Consider the following 18,672-nt stretch of genomic DNA (forward strand, 5'->3'; position numbering starts at 1 on the left):
AGGATGCCACAAGTAGTACCTTGAAGTGCTCTTTCGAATACTAAGTATGTCTTCATTTGACCATTTGAGGATACCGTGAGGACATCTGAAAATGGGATTTTTCTTGAAATAGTATTCGGAGGATATTGTTGGAACATACAATCATGAATGCATACACTGACATTATATTTCACAATGTTATCAGTACATGCGCTGCTAACTTAAAATTGTACGGAAACCAAAGTCGGGAGACTTATCGCTCCGTTTTAGCGAAACAGCTATGACTCATATGAAGGTTTAAATAAAATCTTTTATTAAAACTTGAATTTCACACATAGCACGTGCTTTATAAATTTATTCAATGTTAGTTAGGTTTAAACTAGCATAAAATGTTAAAGTAAGCAACTCCATAAATTTACAAAGCAACGTCATAAATAAGCTTTCACTCAGGAAAGCGATCAACACGACTAATAACTCAATACACCGCGGGACTAGCAAAAGGCTACATCAAATCCTCCTAAAGTTCCTATCTTTAGAAGGCTTTGGCCAACTACGTGATTCTAAGGGAACTGGGCAAACGACATCTCGAAGGTCACCATCGCTACCAAAAAATCTTCAGTCTTATAGATACGTTAATTCACTTGCTTTCTGGTGGGACAGCACAGTAGAATTGGCAGTACAGATTTTAAAAAAAAAAAAAAAAAAAAAAAAAAAAAAAAAGATAATTCACATAAAAGCTTACAAAATAACATGAAGATGTGTACATGTTGTGTGGGTTTTTGCAATACAAATGAAACAACATAAAGCAATGTTCCTATTTTTAATTTTTATTAATATTTACCTTTACATTTATATACTTATATTAACATTTAGCATTAATGAACATAACATGAAGCATTAATTTAATGTTATTAATGATAATCACTAATTATTAATTATTTTCAAATTTAAATCTGTAAAATGTCTATAATGGGATAAAATTCCCCTAAATCCACGAGTATGCTGATGAGTAGACAAAAGTATTTCTAAAACTTGTTGGTTTTAACTGTTTAAAAGTCAAAGTTCATAAAAGCATAAGTCTAAAGTTCATAAAAATATTGTCTAATTTAAATCCGAAAATGTCTGTTCAATAATATTTCATCGCTAGGATGCAATTCATGTATTTAGTCCATATCCATAATTGTCTGATCTAGGTCATCCTCTTTGTTATCATTTGGCTGATCATCATCCTCATCATGTTGATCATCGATGTATATATAAATTTCCTCGTCTTCATCAACATCAACATCAGCAGCAGGTGTGGATTCCATTTCAGCTTCTAGGATATTTTGCAGTTCACAAAAATATGATTGGGGTAGTTCAATGTCTAAAGTTCCCATTGAAAAGTAAGCAGACAAGTATTTTTTGATAGTTTTGATAAAAGTCTTACTGTTTATCAGTGACGTGCGGAATCTCATACCGTGTGAAGAAGCACCTGAAAAAAAGAGAATGAATATATTATACTAATAATATTTATCTTTATGCAAGCAAATGTTTAAAAAGTTCATGCTATGTTACATGAATACTACATACACAGCTGCCCAAAATTAAGATAAAAACACAAATTGCTTAAGATCTAAGAAAATGCTAGGTGAATTTGAATAAAAATTCGCAGATTTTAAACATATGCAGCATATTTATGTAGGTTACTAAATTCTGACTACATTTTAATACAAGAGGTCTCAGTTTAATTAGCCATTCCGTTTCCCTTTCAAGGGATAACTTTCGCTTGCATTGCCTTAGTCAATTATCTTAGTAACCATATACTTTGAAGGACGAATATAAAAATAGTTCTGTTATCAATAACTTAAATAATTATAAAGGTTTTTTGGAAAATAAATATAGTATTAATAGAGTTTAATATTATAATATATATTAACTTATAATTTTATTCAGTTTTAAAAATCTTTCCAATAGGAAAAAATTTAGATAATTAACGTCATCAACAATTAAGAATTAAAACATTTTTTTACGTTACATAGCTTTTAAATTAAAATCGTCAGCTGTTAAATAATGATACGAAAAGACATCAATATGCTACTACTACAGTAAGCAATAAATGTTACAATAAATACAAATTTCTCCCTGAGGTAGGTGAAATAAGCGAAACGATATTGTAATTACATATGCTTGCAATCCGCTGAAATGGTCGAAGCATTGTTACTCTTTCACACACACATAAAAAAAGTTGTTGATGCATATTTACTTCTTAAATAATTAGAATTTTATACCTTAAATTAATATTAATCCTATTTTACCGTCAGGGAATATCGGCTGTATCACATTCGCCAACCTTTTGCGCAGCACAAAGTTAGCAGCTACAACATTTCTCTGGTCTAATTCTTAGATTAATTGGAACTAAACTTTTAGATTGAAAGCGTTGTTTCTAGTCTTGACTTCAGAGTATTTCCATTTATAAAAATCGTACAGAAGTAGAAAAATCATTAAAGCGTGTCAGTACACCCATTACCCTTTACTGTTTTCATGTCATGAAGATGAATGCGTGTCAATTGGAAGAATACCAGTTAGACCATCATACCGTATGAAACATTTTGAATTTGTAAAGTGGAAGATTAATTCCTGAAAAAAACATCGTACGTCTTTAGAAGTGAAGCATGCAAATTATGCGATGAAACCATTGCAATGGAATCGCATAATGAAGTAACTGTGAACATACAATATTTGACCACCTGATATCCATTATTCAGTAAAAAATCCTGAAGGTTCATTTTATTTTATGTAGCATACAGATAGTACTGATAATCAATATATATACATATTCACACGGAACTAATGTATATATTCCATTTCGTCAGATACCAAGGTGATCGCCATATTCGAAAAAAGACATGCAGGCACAAATTTATTAAATTTAATATTCGAATTAATAACTTATTTACCGTTTGACATGATGTTAGCTGCTAATGCGTTGGTGGCGTATTTATAGTACACTTTCAATGTGGATTCTTCTCGTATGATTTCATGTATCTGCCCAAACGCACGGAGTTTTCCAACAATTTCTGCTAAGGCGTTCACCTTCAACTGTGGAGTGGCTTTAATTTCCAGATAAATTGCCGAGCTCGATAAGACCAGTTCAGCAAGGGCAGCCAAATACAGCACGTTCATCAACGAGAGGGCATGAACATTGGGCAGATTATCTTCCATTTCCATCTCAGCCTTCTTAACAGAGTCCTTTGATTTATACGTAACCACTTGAAATGCAGTTATCCACTCCTCGCCTAGACAACGCCACCTACAAAGAGTTCCCACATTATAATCACTAAATATTATCAACGTATTAATGTTTTTGCATAAATGTTAGGAAAAGTATTTATTTCCGTTTGAAGTGTTTAAGAAAGTATAATTTAAGAAAATAATGTGAAGAAAGAAATAAAAATATTAAGCATACACTGACAGTAACAAAAAATCTGACACTAGTCACGGTCAGAAACGCTCAAATTTTACAGCATGTCAGGCTGGCTTTGCTCAAAAATAAAGAAACATTACTGCACCACAGACAATTCATAAATGCCTGAAAACATTTGTTTATACGTAGGTGTGCAATTGTTGCGTCGTCTCGCAGTGTAGAAAGTATTATACGTACTATCACTTTTTCCTTGCATAAATAAACACTAAACTGCTTGTATGCGTTTTCTACCAATTTTTATAAGGCATCATCAAGTTGTCTTCTTTCACTGTCATCTGATATAAGCAATTGTAGCACGAATAAATTAGTTTAGTAAGTTCAACGAGTCTCAATGCGCTATCTTCATGATAATTGTTTTGAACCCGCGTTGTATTTTTAAACTAAATATTGTTACGAATTTTGTAGATATGTTGATAATTGTACTACAATTATGCGTAAAACTAGTATCTTTTGTATAATGTAGCATGAAAAGTCTGAAAAGATAAACTACTGCCAGAAAAATAAGCTTATAGGGCCAAGTGCATTTAGCATTGAGTTAAATGGCTCTCTCGCTAAACTGGCGAGGTATCGCCAAGCTAGCGATGGTTTTGGTGATTAATTTTTGCCTCCAAATTTGATAAGATATTGCGAATAGTCGCTAAATTTGGCAACTATAACCCCGGCAAGAGCATCACTTCTCAATTTTTGTTCAAAATTAACTTTGGAGTATTGAGAACACTGCGAGCTTTGCCTTTTTAGATGCGCTTTGCATTACGCTGTGTCAAGGCCAACTTATACAACTGAGTTTAAGTTGGCTTTGGCTGCGTTTGACATTCTTAGTAGTCTGAGGTGTAACCAGAGCTTAATTTCTAAAATTAGAAGACTGTCAGCAAAGAGGAGCAAAAGTAAATAATTAAATAAAAAGACTATTAAAATCATAATTAATTAAAAAATTAAATAGTTAATTATTACGAAATTAATTATTATTTTTCAATTATTATTTATTAACCATTGTTATTTAATTAAATAATGTTAATTAATTATTATTATTAAAATAGTTAAATAATTAAAGTTTAAAATTATAAGGTATTTCTACCGCCTTCTTGGCGTGCCTTCATGGTGTAGTGGCCTGCACGCTGGGCGCATATTCCAAAAGGTCCGTGTTTCGATTCCAGGCGAGGGCATTGCTCATTTTTCATCTTTCCTGCTTTAAAAAAAACACCTAATGTCTCTACAGTGGCGCCCGAACTAAAAGGGTTGTGGATGATGATTCTCCATTCCCAGGATTTGGCGATTGGGTGCCCTAAAGAACTACAGCCGTCCTTTAAAAGAGTGAGTATATAAAGTATTTCTCCCGCCTTCTTCTTATGCCTTCGTGGTGTGGTGGTCTGCAAGCTGGGCACGTATTTCAGAGGTCCGTGGTTCGATTTTTCATCTCTCCTGCTTTAAAAAATCTGATGTGTACACCACATGACTTCCTTGTACGGAATATTAAATTATACGCATTTTTTCTTGCATTTTATTTAAACTTATTAGATTGATTTAAACCTACTTCGCCGACAGCGCATAAACCACAATAGAATAAATGCATTCTTTAAAAACCACTTTGTTTACCATAGCGACATTCTGGCGCTAGGTTTTCTTAACAGTATTATATTTCATTCATATTATAACTCAGAATGCACAAAATGTATATCATTTAAAGATTTATCTAATCGTTGCCACATGTTCTATTCAAATACTGTAATAAAGCTAGAACTATGTATAAAAGAAATTAAGCAAACAAAACAAAACAGAAACAGTTTTTCACAGACGATTGAGTATTTCTCATTTAATTAATTCAGTTCTCACTTAGCGAGAAGGCAAAAATACATAAAAACTCAAAATATCTATATTAAAAATTACGAAGTAAATCTCAAACGCTTATTTCCTAGAAAAAATTCCAGAAAGAATTAAGCATGATTTAATTGGCAAAATAAATGAATGGTTGGAAGGTTGGTTGGTTGGTAACGGAGGACGGGGACGCCTGATGTCTAACAGAGGTAAACAGGCATGTGTCCCGCGCCCTCCACTAACCAAGAACAACTCCCTGGGGCCTCAAGAGGCCGCCTCGGGAGCTTTTTAGGATGTTAACAAGATCATTTACATGGCCATACAAGGGCAGATTGCATTCGTTTTACCGTTTTGACATTTGTTGTTGCAATTTGCTATGGTAATTTTGCACATTCACAATAAAATTCTAATAAAAATACAAATTAAATATACAGATACAAAAATACAGTTACAAAATAATAGGATCAAAATACAGGCTCATAGGGAGAAAAAAAAAAAATAAATAAATAAATAAATAAAAATAAAATTAAATAAAATAAAATAAATAAAAATTTAAAAAAAATTAAGTATTATGCATATACAGAAGAGGAAATGTTAAATACATTTGATTGTACATTATTTGAAAGGTGTCTGTAATAGGGACTTATGTAAATTTTAGGAGTAGACTTATGTGTCTGAGAATGTGGAACTGCATGCTGACTTAGTTAGTGTATCATGTCTTGAGAGTTTTGGTTAATGAGGAGAGCACAAATCTTGGCCCATTCTCTTGAGCTTGTTAACAACTTTGCAAATTGTATTTACTGCCGGTTTGTGCTTTATAAGGAAGCGGTGATAAGCTTCACTATTGTTGATAGGAAGAGGGAGGTGATTTCCTGCTGTCAGATGGCATTCAAAAACATAGTGGTCTGGGGAGCCTTCCGCTCCGCAGGCGCATATGTCCGTGGTTGTTATGCCATGTCTATTGAAGTAGGTCGGGAATGGGCCGTGTCCCGTAATATAAGCCGTAAGAGGAGCTATTGCAATGGTGCGTTCAGTGCTGACTTTCGGGAGGTAGCTGTATGTACGTCTTCCAGTTGTGCAGTGCGTCCAGTCTTCCTGCCAAAGATTTAGGCCTTGACCCCGTAATAGCCCTTTGAGGTAGGAAGGAGGGGATGGGATTGTGATTTTTTCAGCTTCTGGATCAGTGGCTGCTTGCTTGGCCAGGCCATCAGCTGCTTCATTCCCCTCATTTTCTGCATGTGCCTTGATCCATGTTAAGGAGAGATGTTTCTGCGGGTTGCGCTGTAAAAGTTGTTGTAATTTGATGATCAAGGGCGAGGTGTGGTTGTGATTATCTAGTGCTAGAAGCGTTGACATACTGTCAGTGAAAATTTTCGCCCGTTCTATATTATTATTGAAAATGTAATCTACCGCGGTTATAATTGCTTGCACCTCCGCCTGGAACACACTGTTGTTTAAGTCAAGGCGTCCTTTCCATACATGGATGATTCTTCCTTTGTCATAGTGTGCAAAGGCGCTGCCTACTCCATCTTCCTGCTTAGAGCCGTCGGTGTATATTTGCGTATCCCTTGAAACTCGCGTCATTGACAGTGGCTGTATCCGTGAGATGTTAATTCTTATTCCTGTGCCTTTACGTGCAGGATGAGTGTGAAGAGTGTTACCTGGGCTTTGAAATTGCAGAGGGCTGTATGCTATGTTGCCAAATGTTGCATCTTTGCGGAGGTATATGAGGGTGGTGTACACTGCCTCTTGTTCTGCCCGTATGTGGAGTGGAATGAGCCTTGCAAGGACTGTCGCTGAGCTGGTGGCTGTGGTGCGGTACGCTTTACAGAGATTCAGGGCAAATGGTCGTTGAAGAGATGTAAGATGTTTGATCTTTCGTCCTCCCATCGGTTGGGCCCATACGGCAGCAGCATGCAAGACTATTTTTTCAGCTACCACATGGTAGAGGATCTTCTGAATATGATGATTCTGACCCCAGTTTTTACCTTGGAAGGCGCGGGCCTTTCTGGCTATAGCTGACGTTTTGTTTTTTAGTTCTTGGATGTGAGGGATCCAGGTTAGTTTTTTATCCCAGATTACACCTAGGTATTTTAGCGTTTGGACAATCTTTATGTTGGCTCCTTGTAGTTTGATGCAGGGGCGGCGCGTTGGATTCGTGCCTGCTTTGGGTATTATTATTGCTGATGACTTTGCGGTAGATATTGTAAGCTTTAAGTTGCTGCAGATATTGGCGAGGAGGGAGCAGACTTCGGTGCCGTTTTTCTCGAGCTCCGCACGAGTGCGACCTTTGACAAGAAGAGCTGCGTCGTCTGCGTAGGCGATGACACTTGTATGTCGTGGCCAGTTTGCATCCAGTACAGAGTTGAATGTTAAATTCCAGAGAATCGGTCCAGCACAAAAGCCTTGGGGACATCCTCTTTCTTGCACTTTGAAGGTAGTGTCATTGTTGATGGCTATGAGAAGACTACGATTCTCTAGATAACTACTAAAAACGCTGAAGAGGTTGGATGGACACTGTGCGTCTCGGAGGGCCTGTCTTATCGCTGGCCACTAGAGTGTGTCAAACGCACTCTGGAGGTCAATGGATATGAAAGCTGTATGGAAACCTGTGGTGCTATTGCGTTGAATTGTTTCACGAATTTTGCAGAGGGCATGCGTAGTGGACAGACCAGTGCGAAAGCCATACTGCCTGGGGCTGAGATGATTGTTGCTATGGAGATGATATTTTAGTCTGTTAACAATTAATTTCTCGTAAATTTTGCCCAGGGTTGGCAAAAGGCATATCGGGCGAAAAGAGCGCGGGTCTTGCGGGCTTTCATTCTTTTTCAGGAATAGGACAACTTGTCCTTTCTTGAATGCCTGCGGGAATATTTGGTTGTCAAACAGTTGGTTAAAGAATTTGTAGAAGAAGGAGGGACGTGCTTTGTAGGCAACTTTGATGATGCTATAGTCCAAGCCGTCTGGACCGGGGGCCTTTTTCAGGGGTAGGTGTTGGAAAATTTGCTTGACTTCCTTGTCACTAAATGGTATATCATGTGGAGTCGGTGGGATGGTGGTTGCGTTATCTTTGTTATTGCGAAGCTAAGTTTCTCTAGATTGGCAACAAATCCACTAGTCTCCTGTTTCAAATGTAAACATCAATGGCCGCCATTAAAAACAGGCTTAGCGGCAATTAAACAACTTTAAAATTGCTGATAATTCTAAAAATATTGCACACAGATTTACTAAAGGCATAAAATCCTTAACCGGAAGATAAAACAACATAATTCAATCATTTTTAAAGCAAAAAATGTACAATTTACAAACATATAAGAGTAAAGAAACTGAGATCACTGAGCCGGGTAATAGAGTGGATATATATATAAATATATTTATATACTTTTGGTGCTGCCGATTGCAACCAAAATACGAGGTGCACATTTACATGTTATAGCAGTCCTATATACAAAATTTCAACGTTCTGAGGCTACTCGTTTTTGAGTTATGCGAGATACGTACGTACATACGTTCGTACAGACGCCACGAAAAATTCTCTTCAGAATTAATTTTAAAGCAGTTTTATAATTTTTTGAAGGAAAAGAGTATTTTATTCTGTCCTTACGTACAGATATGACGCAAAAACATCGTTAAATTGCATTCGATAGCGGTCAAAATGGATATTTTCGTTGAAATATGCTGCCTGAAACTTTTCGCGATTACAGTACTTCCTTTTTACTTCGTACAAGGAAGTAAAAAATACCTAATGTCTCTACAAAGTAATTAAATAATTCAAATTAAATAAAATGTAAAGCGATAAATTAAAATTTAATAAACGATTAGTAATATAATTTTATTGCAAAAAGTAAAATTTTCGAGATCAGATTTCTACTGAAATTGTTGTTCAGTTACATAAAAGAAGCGAATGAGCCTTCTGATTTAGGGCTTCGGTGCGCTCGGCTAGAATTATGATTTATCCCCAAAACTAAGAAGTAACGGAGCTGTACTCAGGTGAGCTCCGATGCAATTTAAGCACTGGGTGTAACTACTGAATGTACTATGTAATACTCAGAAGAACTCATAAGCACTGGGTGTAACTACTGAATGTACTATGTAATACTCATAAGAACTATACGAGTACTTTTGTAGAAAGTTCCAGAACTGAAAAGTTTTTCTTTCGGTAAAATAAATTTTATCAAGCTGTCAGCGGTTCTGTGTACGTTCAATCTATTACGAACACGTACGCACGCAGTAGTATGTTTCCCTTGTATACCTTTCGAGTCCTAAATATTTAGAACAGGTTTAGAATAGATTTAAAACATGAATTCAAAACACAGAACCTTTTGCTTTCAAAAGGTTAGCGATAACAGATCAGTCTCTTACCTTTGCAAGAATTAAAACAATTTTCCCAAATGAAAAATATGAAATGCGTATGAATTTTCCCACAGATTTCGTTCGAATTCTGCATAATTGTAAGACATTATAAAGAGAATGTATGTGTAAAGAGAAGTGAGAGTGTATTACTGAAAAATAAGAGAGAAAAGTCCAAGTTAAAATATTAAGCAATATTCGTACCATTTAAATTAATCTCATTTTGTCCAGTGTCTCGATGGTATTTCATCGAATAACAAATACGAAGCTCTAGGCATGAATCCTGTTGTCGGTACAATTTTTTTATTACCGGAGTTATTAATACTTTATTGTTAGTTTGTTTGAATGAAAATTTATGCGTGAAAAATTACTTTATAGGAATAACGTAAGAAGTGAATGAACTACAAAAATTTAGTACAAAAAGAAGTTTTTCATTTATTTTTTTTTTCCAATTTATTTTACTTTTCATAAAATTTTCTTACAGCTGATTTATCGCCATAAATAAATTTTCTTTTAAAATAAAATAACAGTGAAGGAGAAAAATACTTGATTTAAAAAAATGAAACTTGCTGCAGCGAAATTCGAAGTAAGACCTTCGCCTTAAAATCTTTAAGATTACCGGTGCTCGTTCATAAAAGCGGGAGATGAGGCTTAATTCCTATGAATGTGGTTTAAACATCTTCCAAAATGTACCTCAGTCACTTCATCAATGTTGTGATACACGTACGTTGATTCATGTTGGTGGTTGTTCATTCGAATAGTTCTTGTAAAGATCCGTAATTAAAAGCAGGGCTCTTTCTTTAGCCCTGGATTAAAAGGACGTTTACAAGAACTGTTCGAATGAACAAGCATCAACATGCATCAACGTACGTGTATCACAATATTGATGAAGTGACTGAGGTACATTTTGGAAGATGTTTAAGGAGTGTTGGAACCCCAAAATCTTCAAAAAATTGTGATTTCGGATTTTTGCATTTTCAAATTCTCTACACTTTTATCTTTCTAAAAATAATATTCTTTAATCTCTATGAAAGTTAGAACTGTAAACAAATCTAGTTTTAATTTGTCATCTACTGCTTTGATCAATGAGGATTTTTACATAAAAACGCGTTTTTCTCCAAACGTGATTTTTTTTTACTCGATGTACCTTTTCTCAGGGACTACTGCTCACAGGCATCTAAACTTTTTATGGCTTATTTATTAGGTTCCCTAATGTTTACTGAAATGAGCTTTTTGTAATAAAGTTAGAAAAAAAATTTTTGAATTTTTTTTGTGTGAGAAAAGTGCTATACTTTACTATGCCTAACAAAATATTCTGTAATTTACTCTAAAATTCAAAATGTTTCAAAAGCTCATTTCAGTATAATCAGATAGGTATACTTTAATTACAGAAAAAACTTCAAGCTTGTATCTACAGCAGACTTTGAAAAAAGGTACATCGAAATTGGCCAATTTAACATTGTTGGTATAGGGGTTTCGAATGTGGTTTAAGGGGTTTCTGATACCCCTTAAACCACATTCATAGCAATTAATCCTCATCTCCCGCTTATATGAGCGAGCTCCGGTAATCTTAAAGATCTTAAGGCGAAGGCCTTACTTCGCTTTTCGCTGCAGCAAGCTTCATTTTTTAAATCAAGTATTTTTAAGGACGTTTAATCATGGAATGTGCCCCCATGTTCTTAGTGCTTATTTATGTTTCCAGGTTCACATTTCACATACCACCGCACATTGTATTATGAAAACTGTTATTTTTGCCAAGTTTCATGACCTTCTAAAGCTGTGACCATCAATTACGTTGCATTTGGTATATCTTTTAGCTTCTTTTGCAAATAATTTCATCCAGGAAAAGAATTACCTTTTCGTAGTTAGTTACCAGTATGTACATTGTGTTATCCAGTGATTTTAAAGCTATCACGAAAGAAATTTCTCTTTGATATATATATATATATATATTATTTTAGAAATGAAAAAAGGCTGCCCTGCTGCAGCGAAAGAACCGGAGCAATAAAATGCTTCGGTATTATTACTAAATACTGGATGTAAAGCAGAGAAAAGTTACACAGTAAACCTTTGCGGAATATGGGGTTCGCGTCACTAATATATTGTGCGTACGTCAAAATCGTGTTTCTCCCATAGGATATTAGCTTTCTATGGGAATAATATGTTACCTCTAATACCGATTTAAAAAGTATGTATAATTTAAAAAAACTTTAATTTTGTTGTAATTGAAAGGAAAATATGAAACAAATGTTGGTTGAAAGGATCGTTATCGCTTAGTAAGTACGCGATGCAATAATTTTTAAAAAAAGCTAGTTATTTTTGCTTGGGACAATGCTTACGCTACTCTTTAAAATTTTTTCGGTAAGGATCGCAGCATTTTCCAATGCTTCTCATAAAATGTCCTCTGCTTTCTTCTTTTGGGTTAATCTCCATTTCAAAATCAGACAGATCCTGTGCCTTTCTTAGAATTTTTTTTTAAATTCTTGTAAATTAAAAAGGAGTTTTACCGTCTTTCTCATTCTCACTGCTTTTACTGTCCGCTTGTGTTATACACATTATTCAACTTTTCATTCATCGTTTTTAGATCGTAATTTCTCGGTTAATTATTTGATTTCCTCTTCTTCCATAGCTGAGAATTCTTCGCCGCCAGTTGCTTTTGCAGTTTGTACGATTTCTTTGGCTTCATTTTAAGTCGACTGAAATTATTTAAAACTGTTGATAGTGTTATGAATTTGGTATTTAAAAAGCTAATGTTAGTTCAATTATAAATTAAATGGTTTTATTTCCCGCGCAGTGCAGCGCGCGACGAATATTAAAAGAAGAAAGCTCAGCCGGAAAATTAAAAATACAAGAGCACGTGCATTTAACAAATAAATATGTCTTTTTGATTTCGAGAAAGTACCAGAAAATTCTCGCACGCGATTTAAAAATCTTATAAAAGGAGGAAAACCTCTCAGTTTGTAGTAGTTGCTTAGTTTGTTGTTGTTTAGAAAACTGCTCTTGTTGATTGTAGCGAATTCGCGGATTAGCTTTCTTTAGCTGTTTTGAATTACGTTCTATTGGACATTTGAGTAGTTAAAAGATAACTACTGTGAGATATTGTAATACTGCATGATAATTTGAGAAAATTTAAGCATTTTTGTTGTGATAATAATAAATTTTTGTTCATTTTTCATCGGACTTGTGCATTCATTTCATAACGAACCCGTACAACAATAGCTTCTGACCAGACCTGATGCCAGCAAGGATTCAGTATTAATGAATGAACTTCGAATTTTGTATAAATGAAATTCTAACGTTAAACAGATTAAATGTAAAATAATTAAGATGACGCGTATATGCGAAATAGCGTTCCGGAAATCCACGTTCGGCAAGGGTTTACTGTAGTTTTTAGCGGTTTCAAGTAATACTGAGACGGTTAATACAACTAAACTTGCTATTCATTGTATATGTAATCCCATTTTCCCTTATCGTCTTTCTTGGGCACAGATAGCATATGCATACCTTAGTATTGATGCAGATGGTATCATGTCCACAATGCTTTCATCAATTAGTTCTGAATTTTTTCCTTCAATACATACAGCAAATTTCGGATTTCAACTGTTATTTGAAAACTATATACTACAATCGTAAGTAAAATCTTTCTGAAAATCTAAAATATTTTCCCCCTTACTTTTCAAAAGTACTTTTAGTAATGTAAATTGCAACATTAGATCTCAAAATTAAATTAAAACTTTTTTATAATTTAATCTTTGGTGGTCGTGTGTGCTTAATGCATGATATAACTAAAGGAAATAAGAGTAGACAATCTCCTATAACAAAAGAATATATTAAATACTAAATTACAATTTAAATTACATTGCAGAGATCAACACAGAGCTCGGAACACAGTTCGTGCTAGCGTCGCGTACACTTGTCCGACGAGAAGTCTGAGTGAGTAAAGATGTCGCTTTGCTGCTCCGATTAAGAACTGGATTTTACACGTGGCGCCATCTCATGAATAGAAGTTGAAGTATCTGTCGGAACGCCACAGTACTCCCCCCCCCAAGTACCATCGGTACGTTATAAGTACTTTGGGTTAAATTTAACCTTTCTTCCAGATCTGGTAGTTTTAGGTTGCTCTTTAACGGGATGTAAGCTTTCTTCCGGGAGTGATGTTGATGAGGAAGTTGTTGGATCTTGCATTAGAAATGCTGGTTTGAGACGATCGATTCCAATCACTGATTGTTTACCATTGCAGATGATGGTGAAATGTTTCTGTGTTCGTTTGACAACTTTGAATGGACCATCATATGAAGGTGTTAAAGTTGGCTTAATTGCATCGTTGCGCACGAATACGTGCGAAGATGTCTCAAGCGCAGGATGTACAAAATAGCTTGGCTGGTTATGCGAAGATGCTGGGGTTGGCGAGATATTGCTCATGGTCTCACGTAAACGTTGAAGGAATGTTGGAGGGTCGATAACTGGAGTAGATTCCGGGTGAAAGAATTCACCTGGCAGACGGAGGGTTGCACCATATAACATTTCAGCACAAGTGCTACCAATGTCTTCTTTGAATGCTGCGCGAAGACCAAGCAAGACTAGGGGTAAGGCATCTGTCCAGTGTGTGCTACTGTGGCACTTCAGACCTTGTTTGAGAGATCGGTGAAAGCGTTCCACCATCCCATTTCCAGATGGATGGTATGGTGTTATGCGAATATGGCGAATGCCAAGAAGAGAGGTGAGGGATGTGAAAAAGTGACATTGAAATTGTCGGCCTTGGTCAGTAGTGATGGTGGTAGGCATGCCAAATCTTGAAAGCCACTGGGAGATGAATGCTCGAGCTACAATTTCAGCGGATATATTTTCAATAGGAATGGCTTCAGGCCATCTTGTGTACCGATCAATACAAGTGAGGAGGTAAGTGTAACCATTTGAAGGAGGCAATGGGCCAACCAAGTCCAAGTGCACATGATCAAAGCGTCTTGCTGGAAGGTTAAATTGTTGAATGGGACTGTGAGTGTGACGGGATACTTTACACCGTTGACATCTAATACATGAACGAGTCCATTCTGTGATGTCTTGATTCATTGCTGGCCAGACAAATCTGTCTGCGATCAGCTTTTTGGTGGCACGGATTCCAGGATGTGCCAAATTGTGCAAGGCATTAAACACTTCACGTCTAAAATTGACAGGAATATAGGGACGTATTCTATTGTTCTCTATGTCACAGTAAATTTTAAGCGTTGGATCAATGTGCAGCGGTTGTAACTGGAGGGAGGTTTGTGGATTTGAGATTAGGTTCTTGAGTTCCTCATCATGCAATTGAGCTTTTGCAATTTCAGAGAAATCTGGGGTAGTAATGTTGATATTGTTTACCCGAGACAAGGCATCAGCGACACAATTATCAGTACCAGAGACATATCTGATATCTGTACTAAACTGGGCGATGAAATCCAGATGTCGAAGCTGACGAGGAGAACATGAGTCAGAGTTTTTTCTAAAAGCGAAGGTTAATGGTCGATGATCGGTGAAAATGATGAAGTCGTGTCCTTCCAAGTTGTGCCGGAAGTATTTAACAGCACAGTACACAGCAAGTAGCTCCCTGTCATATGTGCTGTATTTCCTTTCTGCAGTAGTAAGTTTTCTGGAGAAGAATGCCATTGGGGAAAGTCCTTTAGTGGTATGGGCTTGAAGCACTGCTCCTATGGCCGTGTCAGATGCATCTACCATTATAGAGAGCTGATCACTAGGTGAGTGATAAGAAAGTGTGGCTGCATTTGCCAGATCGTGTTTGCATTGCACGAATGCTGCAGATGCAGATTCAATCCAAGGGACAGCTCGTTGATCGTTTTTTTTTTTGCTATTCTTCAGAAACTCATGTAGGCAGGCTTGTGTTTTGCGGCATTTGGCAGAAAGCGTCGGTAGAAATTTAACATTGCTAGAAAACGCTTCAGTTCAGAGATGGTTTTGGGCTGGGGTAGGTCGTTAATTGCTTTGACTCTTTCCGGTAAAGGTTTGACTCCATTCTGTGTAATAAGACATCCAAGAAAGGAAACTGAGGGTTGACCAAGTACACATTTGGATGGATTTAGTTTTAATCCATGATCTTTAAGGCGAGTGAAAATCTGACGCAGATGTTGAAAATGTTCTTCCGCATCTGTAGATGCAACCAGGATATCATCAAAATATGGAATGCAGAAATCGAGGCCAGACAGTACTTGGTGTATGAAACGCTGAAATGTTTGGCCAGCATTGCGAAGGCCAAATGGCATATATAAGTACTCAAAGAGACCAAATGGTGTAGTCACTGCGGTCTTAGGCACATCTTCAGCATGCACTGGGATCTGATGATATGCTCTGGCAAGATCGAGGGTAGAAAATATGTTTGTTCCATGAAAAAGATGGGTACAGTCTTGGATATGTGGGACTGGATATCTGTCAGGGACTGTGATGGCATTAAGTCGACGATAATCTCCACAAGGCCGCCAGTCACCATTAGACTTTTTAACCATGTGAAGTGGACTGGCCCATGGACTTTTAGATGGGCGAATGGTTCCCTGTGCTAACATGAATTCAAATTCTTTGAGAGCAGCTTTTAGCATCTCCGGAGAAAGACGACGAGGCTTGGAAAATACAGAGGGGCCATGTGTTTCAATGTGATGATACACTTCTGGCTGATGAGTATGCTGCCCTGATTTGGATGGGTTTAAAATGTCAGGGAATTCTGCTAATAACCGATGAAACCGTGTGCTGCCCGATAAAACACTTATGTTGGTAGGTACATTCGATATGTGAGAAGCTTGGCCCTGTGATGTCAGCTGAGTTGTAGCATCAATTAAGCAATTATTCTTGACATCCACTAGAAGGTGGAAATGTGTCAAGAAGTCGACACCAATAATTGCTTGAGTTACATCCGCAATAATAAAAGGCCAGTTGAAAGTCCGGCGCAAGTTTAAATCAAGTGTCAATAGTTTGGTGCCGTAGGTTGCAATTTGGATACCATTGGCTGCATACAGTACAAGTTTATTAAGTTGGTGAGCATTTGTTTTAGTTCTCGGGAGCACTGATATGTCAGCTCCAGTATCTACTAGAAAACATAACTGAGTTGAACGATCAGCCAGTACTATTCTGTCGATGTGGCGGACATTCTGTTGGCCAGCAGAAGACCGCCCATTTAGTTTCCCGCTTGTATAAAAGTGCATGGAGGGGCACACTTGCGAGCTTGAGAGAGCCGAAATTCATATGATAAAAACATATGCCACTTGTGGGTTCTTTGTACTGCGTTCGAGTATTGTCACGAGATCGATTCCTGCTTCGAGCACGAAATTTATTAGGTGGGCCCTGATTTGATCGATTGTATCTCCGTGAAGCATGAAGACTTGCAGAGAGTTCAGATACTTTTTTGGTCAATTCAGCCACTTTTTGTTCGAGGGATGAACTGGAAGGTGCAGCATTAGCAGCACTGACATAAGCTGGAGTAACAAGTTCATTAATTTTGTCAGCCATTGCTGCTAAACGGGTTAGATCTTCATTGGAAGCAGCAAGAATTATTTGTATGTTATTAGGGAGACGCGAAAGCCATAGTGACTTCAACAAGTCGTCACTAAAATGGCTTCCTGCCAGATCACGCATTCGTGACAGCAAGTATGAAGGTCGCTGATCTCCAAGTTCAAGTCCTTGTAGTAAAGTACGTATTTTTGAAGAATCACTTTCTGAATAGATTTCAATGAGCCGCTGTTTCAGTTTGGAGTATTTATCACAATCAGGTGGTTTGAGAATTAAGTCATGCGCTGAATTCAGAATATCAGACTCAATTGCTGCAACTACATGGTTGAATTTTGTAGAATCCTCACTAATGCGAGCGATAGAAAATTGTGCTTCGATCTAAGCGAACCACAATGAAGGATTATTTTTCCAGAAAGGCGGTGGCTTCACCGCAACGCGTGTGATTTGTGGCTCTGGTGGAATATCGTCGGGCATACTGATAGATAATTTTCACTTTAATTAATAAACACTTAACAGCACAAATATTGTAGCAAGATGATACACTATTGATATTTTGCCATAACAATAAATATTTTAACCATGCATAAAAAATTTACGTAACGATACACACAAATAATACAGGGTCAGCAATTACACACACAAATAATATTTTACCGAAATGCATTTGAAAAGAAACCCTTATTTGAGGAAAAAAAAATGATGCGTTCATTTTGTATTGCGCACGCACAATATCATCACTTCACAATGAAAGGCACTTTCGAAGGAAAAATGAAATCACTCCTGTAGCACATGGGAAAAAAATTCACTACTTTCAAAAACTGAGGGAAGAATTTTGCCGTAGCACGTTGCAGAAAAATTACTGATGTAGCACATTTAGCGAAAATCACTATTGTATCACATTTGTCACAAAAGTTGAATGATCGAAGAATTATTGCACGACTGGCGAAGTCAGCGGAACGGAACAGATCACATTGATGATTTGCTGAAGCTCCTTGCGATGATATGCACGACTTTGAAAAAAATACACAAGCAATATATATCAATACATCTAGAAATAATTGAAGGGGTACGTTGTAGCATACGTTTAATGTCCATATTCGTTGTTATTTTTAGTCAGTTCTTCAGAATGCCTTGGATGCACGTGGCTTAGGGTCGTTGAAAATCCATTGTCAGTAGCGTGCTCAGTCAAAAGGTCACCACTTTTGGTGGTCGTGTGTGCTTAATGCATGATATAACTAAAGGAAATAAGAGTAGAAAATCTCCTATAACAAAAGAATATATTAAATACTAAATTACAATTTAAATTACATTGCAGAGATCAACACAGAGCTCGGAACACAGTTCGTGCTAGCGTCGCGTACACTTGTCCGACGAGAAGTCTGAGTGAGTAAAGATGTCGCTTTGCTGCTCCGATTAAGAACTGGATTTTACACGTGGCGCTATCTCATGAATAGAAGTTGAAGTATCTGTCGGAACGCCACAAATCCATGAGCTTAAATGTTATTAGGGTATTTCTCCCACCTTCTTAGCATGCCTCTGTAATGATCAGCACGCTCGGCGCGTATTCGAGAGGTCCG

The 18,672-nt window shown here is 36.7% G+C and overlaps 1 protein-coding gene across 2 annotated transcripts in view; it reads right to left on the reverse strand.

Moving 5' to 3' along the window:
- Positions 1-1,142: 1,142 nt before the first annotated feature.
- Positions 1,143-18,672, reverse strand: part of LOC118183198 (uncharacterized) — a 91,383-nt gene continuing 73,853 nt past the window's right edge. For both annotated transcript variants that reach the window (XM_085809077.1, XM_085809078.1), the window contains exons 4-5: positions 2,919-3,271; positions 1,143-1,453 (exon numbers count right to left, since the gene is read on the reverse strand). In XM_085809077.1, coding sequence (XP_085665203.1) covers positions 1,143-1,453; positions 2,919-3,271 — 664 coding nt within the window. The remainder of the gene's footprint in view (positions 1,454-2,918; positions 3,272-18,672) is intronic.

The sequence above is a fragment of the Stegodyphus dumicola genome, chromosome X2 (genome assembly GCF_044657685.1).
Source record: "Stegodyphus dumicola isolate Sdum_Otavi_A_Nest chromosome X2, ASM4465768v1".
NCBI classification, from domain to species: domain Eukaryota; kingdom Metazoa; phylum Arthropoda; class Arachnida; order Araneae; family Eresidae; genus Stegodyphus; species Stegodyphus dumicola.